General features: G+C 38.1%; 1 protein-coding gene across 2 annotated transcripts in view; it reads right to left on the reverse strand.

The window, feature by feature from the left end:
* The window catches only part of MSH3 (mutS homolog 3), a 117,361-nt gene extending 104,537 nt beyond the window's left edge, over positions 1–12,824 (reverse strand). The window contains exons 1-8 of one of the 2 annotated variants that reach the window (XM_025144950.3): positions 12,703–12,824; positions 11,565–11,688; positions 10,247–10,467; positions 7,006–7,209; positions 6,059–6,175; positions 5,173–5,290; positions 3,791–3,936; positions 2,909–3,075 (exon numbers count right to left, since the gene is read on the reverse strand). In XM_025144950.3, coding sequence (XP_025000718.2) covers positions 2,909–3,075; positions 3,791–3,936; positions 5,173–5,290; positions 6,059–6,175; positions 7,006–7,209; positions 10,247–10,467; positions 11,565–11,688; positions 12,703–12,798 — 1,193 coding nt within the window. In that variant the 5' untranslated portion in view covers positions 12,799–12,824. Of the gene's footprint in view, positions 1–2,908; positions 3,076–3,790; positions 3,937–5,172; positions 5,291–6,058; positions 6,176–7,005; positions 7,210–10,246; positions 10,471–11,564; positions 11,689–12,702 lie in introns of both variants that reach the window. The other variant, XM_025144949.3, reaches the window with a different exon arrangement.

Consider the following 12,824-nt stretch of genomic DNA (forward strand, 5'->3'; position numbering starts at 1 on the left):
TAGAAACACTAGTAAAAACTATGAATGATTTAGCTGAGTTTGGACATAGCTGTGGTGACAACCAGAAGAGAATAGAAAGAGGGAAGTGCAGCATTACAGATAAAAGAAATATGCACATTTTGTATGTCCTATTTTTGTAGACTCGTGGCAGAGAGATAAGTACATATACTAACATATATTCATCGCATTTGTTTTTTATATATTTTGAAATAGAGAGATAGAAAAAATATGGAAAGCAAGATTTTTCCAAGTCTTTCAGTACAACCAACTGATCATGTCCACTGTCACAAAGATGCAGTAGATTATCTTGACTAAATTTTTATTGTTCTTTTTCAAATATCTTTTAGAACAGAGACATAGCCCATATCACCTTGATCTAAAAATATGCAATATCTGAAAGCAAACTGTCCCCCAAGTCACTCAGACAGCTACTGCCTCTTAGAAGGCATCCGCATAGTCAGAGAGAAAGACTTTTCTCTTCTCCTACTTGTTCCTGACCACTTCAAGCTGTATATTTCCCGGGACAGTTTTTCTTTCCTATTTGTACCTTGTTTTTACAAATTCTCCAGTTTTCCACTGCATTACAAAGACAAGAGTGAACGTTGATGAAATACAAGATCACTGTTCCCATGTTTTTAGTCAGAAAGATCTACAAAATTTAATCCATTAAAACTCTCCCAGCTAACAGATGTGAGTTATTAGGAAAAAAAATGCGAACAGAACAAAATTACAAAGTAAAACACAACCAAAATTATTATTTTAGATCATCCATTATACATGAGAAAAAAAAAAAACCCTACTGCTTGTAAAACAGCAATTTTATAGAAAGAACGTTGGAACCGCTGAAATTATTATTAAATACTTCAGGGCCCTCTAGTGGTTACATCTCTGACACAAGAAAGTACAAGAATGAATGTTGGGAAGCTAGGCTACCAAAGCATAATGAAGGAATGTTTTATTTTTACCATTCTCATGTAATTACAGACATTTAGACCAGAGAGACACTTTCTAAATTTCTGGGGGTAGTTATCAATAAGGGGAAGAAATATAAACTAACACCTGCTTGCAAAATCTACTACTCAGAGATGTTTTTCATTTGTAATAGGAATGAGCAGTTACTTAACACTTTCAGCTGCATGCAATTCAAAGAAAAAACACGACTGCTTTCTACAGTCCACATCAGAACTACCTTAGCATACGATTAAAATAGTTTCTGAAAAATCCACTTGCTTTTTCCTTGACAAAACTCTGCCTGGTTGCGGATTCCACAACTCAATACACAATGCTTGGAACAAGAAAAAGGTTTTTAATCTTCATCATGATACATTTCTAAATATTTGGGACATATTCCTGTATTTGCAAAACAGAAATAATGTTATTAATGTGACAGAAATGCACATTTGCTGGTAACTACAAAATGTTTATTACTTCCAAACCTGATAGGAAGAATACTTTCTTGGTCTGCCCTTAACAAACCATTGCACTGCAAGAACACACACTGACATTGCTTGCTCAGTACACTGATAGTCAAGAACAGATCTTTTCAACTCCTTACGATTTTGCAGTTCGTACACGAGCTGCAAATGTCACGTGTCACTGCACTGAACTGTGCTAGATATGACAACTTCACAGGCCATATTTTCTTATGACCCCCAACAAGGATTTCCAGGTGGATTTCCAGGCAATCAGTTCTTTTTCCTTCCTTGCCTCTAGAACACTCAAGCCCTTGAAAGACCAATAGCTGAATACAGAAACATTTGTGCAAGTTCCAATTATACTATGAAATTAGACTGTACATCCATGACACCACACCAACTTTTTTTCCCCCCTTGTAGAAGGGAACAAAGGATTTCATTACCAGGTGGGAAAGGAATATCTATGGAGCAGACTGATTAAGCCAATCAGCTGTCTGGAACACTGGAACATTAGAGGAAGATGCATGATGATGACACAGACAGAGTTTAAGTGAGGTAGTCAAGGTAGAGTGTTGACAATCAGTCATGTGGTTACCATCCATGCATTTGTCTATTTTTACTATATGGGAAGTGATGACATTTCTGTCTTCCCCCCCAGTACAAAACTGTACCTATGTACAACTTGACTTTCTTTAGCTGCAATTTTATATGTTTCTAAGAGGAAACATATCCTTTCTGATGACTTTACTCAAAATAGAAATGCCAAACTCTAAGCCGGTTCTCTACAAACCAGAGTTCTGTGGGAGAGGAGAGGGGAGGAGAAGGGAAGGGAAGGACGTTTGGAGAGAGTATTTATTCCCTTCATCTATCGTCACAAATTATTTCCTCTTCTGGCTTTATGCCACAGTAAAATTAATATTGAAAATGTGAAACAACTTTACCTTTGACACCAAGAGAACTCGAAATACAAATGGATGATCAGTCATCATACCTTCCAAGTCTGAATTCAAATTTAAGATAGTGTAATAGCACAAACAAAATAAAATACCAGTTGCAAAGGTTTTCTTGTATGGTTTTACATTAGTAGAAAAATTGTTCCACACCATTTAGAGATCTTAATACTATGATAAACAAGGACTACTGACATAGGAAACTATCTTCAGATCCCAAAGATAGGTATGTCAGCTCTGAAATAAATCCAACAAAACAAGCAATTAGGAGTGCAGGATCAAGATGACCTAAATGAAAACAACAAATGTTTAGGCATGCTGACCTTTCACAGGCTCAGTGAGAAGACATGAATTGCAGTTCAAATGCAAGAATAAGTACTCAGCAGCAAAACAAAGTCATTTTGAAAAGGGCCTTTGCAGATCTACACACCATTGCTTGCCTCTGTAACTGAACCTCATCAATAGCTTAGCTGTAACTAAAAACAAAACCAACAACTCCAAAAAAATCAAATACTACAACAATAAAATCCCCACAGAACATACCTCATGGAGGTTACACTGTTGATGAGCTTTTCAGATTGATCTGACAAGCTGGATGGAAGTATTAGTTCAACTGGCTGCAGGCGTAAAAGCCGACTCTCTAATTCTAAGCGAGATGCACAATCCCCAAAACTGTCAAAAACAACTTCTCCTGTAGTTGGTTGGATTGCCTGTCAAATGAAATAATGTATAAACATTGGGTAGTTAAAATTTCAGAGAGCGTTTCAGTAAAGCCAGAAAGAAAACTGATGGTTTGTATTAAAAAAACTATATAGCATCCTCACACTTAAAGAAAGTGACAGATCAAAAATGCAATTATGTTCTTCAAATCTATAACATGACAGCAAGTTCAAAAGACTACTGCAGCTTTGTCTTGGTAAACAAAATGATACCTTAAAAACGTAGATGTGTCATTGTTATCCTAAGTCTATTATTGCTCAAATTTTACTACTGTCAAGGACTGTGCAAATATACCAAAGTGGGAGCCCATGCAATGGGAGTACATGGAATTCAGCTCAACTTAGAAACTAGCTGCCACTTAGTCCATACTTTTGTTGTTCTCTCCCAGCTGCAGTGGGACATTCAAATGCAAACACAATCATAAGTTTTCCTGGATTTGGTTCAAACACAGCTATGTTTTCAAGAGACACGGAAGCAAAAACAGTATTAGGAACATCCAGCAATCAATTCCAAATTCTTTCTGTAGTTTTCAGACATTAAACCATCAAAATTCAAACACATGATATCTTAGCTACACTGGACTTTGTTACAAAACAAACAGAGCCTAAAATACAGAACAATCATAACTACAAGATGACAACAATCCACTCCTAAGAAAAATGGTAAAACAAAAGCCTAAAATACTGATTTCTCAGGGAAACTTACCATAACACCTATAACAATGTCACCTTTCTTTCTGTTTTTTACATTTTCTCCATTTTCACAAATACAGAGGAGGTAGTTATCAGGGACATCTGTTGTTACCTCTTCAACATCTACAGAATCATCTAGCTTCAGCAAAGGGTTCACATGTAGCAAATATTAAAAAACAACAACAACAACACAGTACAGACTTCTGTGGATTATATGTAGGTCTTTCTAGATTAAAGTCCTTCTCAACTACATTTTGCATTGTATTGCTAGACTGTCCATTTCACTTTTACTAGTATGACTCCTTCACTATAGTGAATTTGAGATGACTATCAGCATGAGGACTGAAGTCAGTGGTTGTTTTTATATTACACACAGTTACATGATGCAGATTTCATCCTCAGTTTATGAAAGAGACATCCTCAGTTATGTCTGCAGGCCTCCCCATCCAATCCAGAGCAGTTACATCTAAAGCTAGATGCCACACATGGGCTGTTCCACTTCTCACCTTAACTTAATGTCTGCAAAACACATTTACTTCACAGAAAGAACAAAATGCACTAATATGAAATAACTGAAGACCTAGCAATACCCCAAGTTAAACAAAAGTGTACACCTTAGCAGAAGCATTAGGCTCATTTTGTTCAAAATGTGTTGCACATCAGTCACCCAGCCTGGGTCATATTGCTGAGTCTGCCTTCCTCATTTTGCCCATCATTGTAAGAGAGTTTGTACATACATAAGAAAACTTCCAGCAAACTCCCAGGACTATGTTATCTGCTTCCCTGATCTTAAACATCACAGGCATTAATCTAACAATCTTTCTAGCTCTTATGTAGTAAATACTAATTGAGAAATTAAAAGAAAAACGTAACAGAGATAAGGAAGAGGACAGGAAAAATAAAGACTGTAAGGAAAAAACTAAGAAAACAAGCTGCTTGGTAAAAAGCTGTTTTCATCTCTTTTCTGCCTATTCTTTATAACCTCAGGATTTAAATTCCTAGATTTTTAAAAGTCCATTGATTTTAGTACTTTCTTCTCACTTAAATTATTGACGCTAGTCAATTCTTCCTTCACACTCTTCTGAACTACCAATGCTGTAACTTCTCCAAACACCTAGTTGAAGACAAGACCCTCAGATACTACAGACTTGGGAAGAACACTTGGAAAATAACTACAGGAAACACAAACTCAGCTGTTTTACAACAAGCCTATATCCCTGAGAAGATCAAACTCTTTATTAAAGCCTGGATGATGTCTTAACACAACATAAAATCAGAGTAATTTTATTTCCTGTCAGCTACTAACTACTTATGCTACACCCTGGTGATAATAATGGTATTGTAGCATCTCATGCCAAATATTAGTCTGAATATGAATTCAGTTGAAAAGGATATCTTCTCCAATAAGGGTAGACTTTGTATAGAGAGCAGTCAGTTTCCGGCTGAAGAGAGAGCTTTTATTTTCTCCAGCAGCTTTCAGTGCTGCAGTTTCCATTTGTTTTATTACTCCAACCTACAGGCACACAGAAAAGAAACAACATTAGCTCCTGGATTATAAAAAAAAAAAAAAAATTAAAACATTTTTTGTGATCTTTTAAGATATGTAAATGGCAAATGCATCATTAAAGTTGAGCAGGAAGAGCAAAGGTTAGCATCAGTCCTACTAATGAGCCCAGGAAGACATAGCTTTCCTTCATGCACTGTCTACTTTCAACTGCTGTATCAACTTCTGCCCCCGTGCTTCCTGTCTTGTTCTGAATCAATTTTGCTGGAGTTCAGCACTTGCAAGAGAATGGCTGTTCCAATTATTTTGGACAAGTCCTTTTCTGATAAGCAGATAAAAAGAGAAATTAAGAAGAAAGCCATAGAATTGTAGAGAAGAAATCAATAGCTAGGAGGAAAGGGGAAAAATAAAATAGGGACTAGAATGAGAAAAAATAGGATGTGAGGAATTAAAAAAAAAAAAAAAGGAGAGGGTATACATACTCCTCTTCATCAAATGCGAAGGCTGGATTAAAAAATAAATAAAATGACTGTTCTAGAAAACATTAAGCTACTTTTCTGTAAAACAGCAGAGAAAGCTTGAACCTATTTGAATTTCACAGCATTCACTAGAAAAGAGAAAATGCAACAATGGGCAAGTTAGCCATTCTACTTGCAGAAACAGGTGATAATGAACTTCCTACTTCTCAGTTCAAACAAGACTCCTGTATAGTGAGTGCAAGTTATTTCAATACTATCCAATATTCTGTAGAGCATGTAATTAAAAGCCAGAGGTGACCTTATGTCCTTTTGCTACAAGCCGTCGCACATGGACAAACAGTCTGTGAGTTGGTATACTGGCTGTCATAAAGTTATGATCTTGATGACAGCAAATGTTTAGCTCTTTAGACGCAATCTGCAAAGTACAAGAAAAAGAATCAGACAGTAGTTCAGGTCAGCTCCACTAGTTGCAGTTACAACAGAACTTCCATAAACACAAACATTATCAAAATGCGGTACAGGAGTTCATTTCTGTGACAACACCAATCTACAGCTTCAATTAAAAGTCTACTATCAAAATGGAAACACAGCCGGAAAAAGCCCAGCGTTGCGGGCTGTCTCCACTGTCCTCACATATCGTATCAGACAGAGGCTTCAGTATCACTGACTTTATATGTCAGATTATCATACCGCAACTTGGCATATGCGGATGCAACATCTGAATATGCTTCAGAATCAAACACATGTAACAGCATCTGTTATTTTCCACAGATCTACTTTTCTTGCATCTAAGATCCTGTCTGCACCCAGGCAGTATCCATTCATCTATTTGACACCACTTGGTTCACTGTCTTCAAAACTGAAATAGCAGATTTTGATCTGTGCCGTGAGAGTGAATTCACCTCTGAAACAGTTTCAGCTTTAAGTCTGTCCAGTAATTGTTGTAGCACCTCAGTGACTTTTCAGTTCTTAATATGCAGGACAGCAAGCACTATAAGCACTATCCTACGATTCTGGTAAAAGATGTATGCATAATGGTTAATTTAACATATGTATGCGAAGATTTTTCATCTTGTTTTCAAGTATTAAAAACAGCTATACAATTATAGCTATATATACATATAGCTATATATACAGCTATACAAATGTCCACGAGAAGCCTCCTTCTGGAAATGCCTGTAGACCTAAGTAAGATGCTAACACAATGCAAGTATCCTTCCATAATCCTGTAAAAAACAAAATTACCTCTGCATCTTCTCCAAAGAAGCGATATTTGTATCCACACTCCACACACAAAATAGCATCTTTATATCGTTTCTTCATTTCTATGAACTGAAGTTCCAGTGGAGTGTAAATGGTTTTGGTTCTCTTATTGAGATTTATGTCTGAAGTATTTTCATAGCTTCTAAAAGATGCAGAAAACTGACTAAGATCACAGTGTGGCTCCTCCTGTAAACAAAACATAGAAAAGTTAAGAATCATCAAAAAAGATTTATCACTCCAACTTACACATAAGAAACTGCAGTACAGAGATAATGATGTTCCCAAAATCTATATTAAATCAAAAAACAAGCCAATTCAGTACAAGTCTCAGTTTGCTATCTCAAGCAACAAAACCATATTTCTTCAATCTGCACTAAGCAAACCTAGGAAATATCACAGATTTACTCTTATGCAGACAAATCTATATAACAGTTTCTAAAAATCTTAACAGTTAACGCTTTGAGCCCACTCTCTCTGCTGTTCATCATCTCCACTGACATTATGCAGCCTATACCAGCTGAGCAACTTCAGCTTTACAACTTTGTTTTTTTCTGTTTTATAAGAGAAGTGATGGATTCAGCCTTTTATCAGTGCAGTAAACAATATCAATAAGGTGAGCTTCACTTACAGAAAAGTTCCTTCTAAATTACTTTAAAAAAAATCATGTATTAGTATTCTTTTTCCAAGCAAATTTTATTAAGAAAACCCCCACGCACATATTTTAACATCAAACAATTTCACAAAACATGATGGATGATTGTGCTGTGAATTTCTGTATCGGCAATTAAACCCAGTAAACTTCAATTTCTAACAACTGTCTTATCTAGATGACAAGGAATAAAGTCAACTGGATGTTCATGAGCAATGGTAGCTCAGAAGAAAGGTAGTGCAAATCACACACACTGGGTCATGGGAAGGTACAAAGAACATAGCCACAGAAAAATGGGGAAAAAAAGAATACTTAGCTGCACAGCTGTGAATTGCAAAATTCCCAGAACTGCACACAGTCAAGGAATCACCCATTTGAGACGTAGACAACATAGCTCAGCTTAAACAAACTTAAACTGCAACTAGAATTCAGATGGTCACAGGAACTTAGATGTCTACTGTAATCCTCAGCTTTCTATTGTAATCTCCATTGTGATCCTCAGTCTTCAGCTGTCTTTGATGCAAGGTCTGAACCAGTACAGCAATATTACTGTTCCATTCAATAGAGAAAATTGTTTTAAGAAAAAAAAGGTTAAAAAAAACTATGGAAAGTAAGAACACGTGGAAGTTGAATTGTTGAGCTGGTTAAGTTAGCAGCTCAGGGAATCTGGAGAAAAAAGATTAAAGGTTGTAACTCTAAAAGGAAAAAAAGAAAAAAAAAAACAACAGGACAAGTATCTAAGATGAACCATTCCAAAGAAGCAAAGAGAAAGCCCTTACAAGCCTGGCTATGCATAATACAAAGAAAGATGATAAAAATGCTTTGTTCAGAAGGTCATGAGTCCTTGCTGTCCAGTAAGTATCCTAAGTTATAATCAATCACTATTTACTTTTCCTTTGTGTACATCTTGCTTGCATCTCTCTCCGGATGTGATTAAAGCTGCCCTTACTTGTAATCTGAGAAGGAAGAGCTAAAGAGCAGTCCTAATGTCACGTATAACCACTGATAAACTGAATCAGGTGCTGTTTGATTAAAAGCATCCAAGAATATGAATATGCAGTGGCAATATTGCAACAAAAAGCACGCCAGTGTCAGGGCATTGGAAGCCAACTCTGGAGTGGGCAGACAGCAATCCTGCAACAGCTGATATGTGGAAGATTAACATATTGTTTTCAAAGACAGAGAGAAACCTGATTCTGCAGAAACATCCACCTTATGTTTATGTTCACAGCTTGGTGGAAGGAGAGTTCCACTGCCCTTGTTCACCAGACACCTCTACTGCAGTTACTGTAGCACATAATTTTTTAGCTGTGAATCTGTGCCAGACACATATTGCCTCTAATGTTACCAAAGAGAAAATCAGAATAATAAAAGGAAAAATATTTTCCCGGCGTGTTTCACAGACATGCGTGTGCAAAACTTATTTTTATTGTTCTGGCATCTACAATTGATTCTCACTTAACTACAGTATGTATACACCAAACAGTATGTATACACTAAACTCATAGATGAAGTAGAAATTAAAAACTGCCAGACATACAAGTATTTGAGAAAGAGGAATGAAGAGGAAAGAGCTTTTCTGTATTCGCCACGTGATCACAGCTGCATAATCTCAATCCATCATCACAACAGCAATTCTGTGCCACAAGCATTTTGTTTCACTCTTCTTTTTGTTCTTCTGTTCACACAACCCTGATACAACGGTTTAAGACAGGGAAGGTCAAATCACCTACAAAACCTTCCATGCAGCCTCCTTTCTTCTTAAAGAGCCAGATGTAAAGCCTTGTTAATGAATTGTTGAGCCCCAGTGCAACAACAATGCAGTAAGCAGTGATAGGCCTTTTAGGACCTCAATACTTCAAGTTGAGCAAGGTGGCCCCTAAAATCAAGCAACCAATATATCAGATACATAAAGTTGTCTTCCCCTGAACAATATGTTCACTCAACTCGTAATTAAAGGAAAAGCAAGCTTCTATTACACTCTTACTGATATGTATTATGGGTATCATTACAGTAAATTCTCAGGGAAACTATCTGTATCTTCTGCACGTGAAAAGAAACATGGGCATATTTAGTAGTTATAGATATATACAACTGAATTAAGCTGCATTTCAGCAAAAATCCTAAATTACATTTTGCAAAGACATCCTGCTGGGAATTTTATGGCCTCTGTCAGAATTGATGGAACAGAAAGAAAGCCATGCAAAGGACCACACTGAATATCCGTTAATGCAGTATAATAGGTTACTACAGCATTATAGGTTAGTTCAAATTACAAGACACACTGCCAGTGTTTAAGCTGTCTAATCGTTGCCTATTAAAACAATGCACAATTTAATGATATCTCTGAAGAACCTGGCTCTAAAGAAAGTTCTACTCATTGTGCTAAGAGTTCCAGGGTAACACCCATACACAAATCCTCATCTATTGTATGCTGCCACACTATTTAATGATAGAATGTGAAATATTTTATAAGTAAAATGAGTCTTGTTCCAATCTTTGTTGTTTTTTTTTTTTAAAAAAAAAAGAAAAAAAGAGGTCATCTGCATCACACTAGATCAAAGCACCACATACCTTCTGAGCAACCTTTGGGCTAGTGTCCCCATGCTGAAGAGGGCTTTTCAGTTCCAGACTTCTCCCAGTAATACTGGGACACTTCTCCAAAATCACTGATTGTTTCTCCTGAAAATTGTCCTCCTGGACTCTGTTACATGGCTGGTCTGAATCACTGTAGAATTCTCTCAGTCTGTCTAGAGTTTGCAAACATATGCGGGGCCTTTCATACGTCTGAGGCTCTTCTTCAGAAAAAACACATAACAAAAAACATCAGTGAATTATTTTCTAAAAATAAATGTCTATTAGAATGACCTCAGCCAGTAGGGAACTCAGGCATTTAGGTCAGTCTCTCTCTTTCTGACATTCTTTATTCTCTCCCGCTGTCTTCATTCTGCCAACCTGACAAAATTACATACGTAATATGTTTAGTTAAATTTTCTAGAAAGTCAGTATTAATCACCTTCTTCATATGTGAGGAAAGAAATACATTTTTTTTTCTGAGCTGATAACTACAAAGCCACAAAATTAGTGATAAGTGTGATTTTTCAATGTAGCTCTTACACAGATAGTGTTGCTAGATGTCAGTGTCCCATAATAATATTTAAAACCACCACAACCACAAAACTGAATATAATTCCCACTTTAACAAGAATGTAGAAGTTCATTCATTTAAGTTGAGCATAACTGTAATAAACTTCATATGAAATGATTTGTTTTTTGACTTGCACCGTTTATTTGTTAAAATCTTGGTTCAAAGCCAGATGCAGCACAGGTACGGTATCAGTCAGGTGTCAGCTAACCTGCAGCATGAGTCTAAAATACAGACTGCTAAACCAACAAAGATTAGAAAGTGTTGTCTCAGAAAGAGGGGTAAAGCACTGGAACAGGCTGCCCAGGGAAATGGTGGAGTCACCATCCCTGGAGGTTCTCCCAAAAACGTGTCACTGAGGGTCATGGTTAGTGATCATGGTGGTGATGGGTTGCCAACTGAACTAAAGGATCTTAAAGATCTTTTCCAACCTTAATGATTCTAAGTTGTAGCATTTCTGTCTGGGCACCTGGGCCTTCCCAATTAAACAATCTGCTAAAGTTGAGCCAGTTGGAGAGACTTTGTAGAGTAATTTCAGAGCAAGGCTCCAATACCTAGCCTGATTCAAGAAGAATACTTCAACAGTACAGCTAGTATGTTCATGGTGACACTTCAAAGATGTATCTTACACCCAACAGACACTTCCTAAACCAAACTCTGATAATTTTATTTATTTATTAAACATTGGACAGTGAAGAACTGTTCATTGAGTATAAATGCTTGAAGTTTTGTGTGCGGTCAACTCACTTTTATCCTGAGTCTTCACCAGATTATAGATGTCATCTATAGTACTTTGTAGGGACTTTGTCTTTTTCTCACATGGCTCGTTGTTTTCAGTTGATGTTCTCCTTTTTATGCCAACTTCAGAAGCCTGAAATATAAATTAATCAAAGAAATTCCATTACTTTTATTCCCATCCTCACTGAAAGACAGTCATAAGTCTGAGGATTTCATAACGAGAGAACGCAAAACGCAAATAACTTACTACACACAAAATCCTGAACTATTTTATCTACATTTCTGCTTATGAAATAGTTCATGAAATGCAAGACTACAAGAGGAGCAGGGCATCCTGTAAAAAGTTGGCAGTTGTGCTCGAAAAGAAATACCCACAGCTGCAATGTTTTAAGAAGGCAGCTCAGAGCTAACTGCATCACAGATTTGAACAAACCCTCCTCATGGTGTCATACCCCACTCTACCACCCTATGTCTGAAATCAGCCTCTTGGTAAATCATGGTTTCCACAGCTCGGAGCCCTCCTCTTGCTAGATGCCAGCTATTCACCTCTAGTTTTGTGAGGTCTTGAAACAGGCTGTGGAAGAATATCCTCACCATGTGTTACTCCAAATTTAAAATAACAACCTCAGCTGCAAACACCATGCATCACCCTGAGTACCTGTGCAGAACACAGTACTTCAGACCCTGTGGCCCCGGGTGCTTCTGACTGGCACACACCGGTAACACCTCCTGATGAGACAAGTCTCCCACTTATGCCGTTCCCCACCAATGATGGGCAGGATGCAAGGAGTGCGGCCAGGCACAAAGAAGTAACTCGCAGCCGCAACAATGTGTAACAGCACTACCACTTCTCTTTCCAAACACACAAGTGCTGCCAGCAGCTTGCACCCGCATTTTGTGTAGTAACTTTTGACGGTTCAGGTACGTTACTGAGAAAATTCAGACCCCAGGGCCTCGGAAACCGAGCCTGCAGCCCCCCAAGGCAAGGTTTCCCCTCCGAGCCCATCGCACCAGGGGACTCAGCCTCACACAGAGGCTGCCGGAGCGGCATGGCGGACCCAGGCCAAGAGATAAAGCTGCACAAGGGCCAACCTGACGGCTAGGCCTTGCTATCACCCCGCCCCCCCCACCGCCGCCCGCAGCGCACCGTGTGCCGGGCGGCGCCACTCTCCGCCACGCCGAAGAAGCGGCTCAGCACCGGTTGACCCCCACCGCCCTGCTCCCGCCGCCGCCCGCGCGGCATGGCGTGTGCAGGCCGAGACGCCGGGC

The sequence above is a fragment of the Gallus gallus genome, chromosome Z (genome assembly GCF_016699485.2).
Source record: "Gallus gallus isolate bGalGal1 chromosome Z, bGalGal1.mat.broiler.GRCg7b, whole genome shotgun sequence".
Lineage (NCBI taxonomy): Eukaryota > Metazoa > Chordata > Aves > Galliformes > Phasianidae > Gallus > Gallus gallus.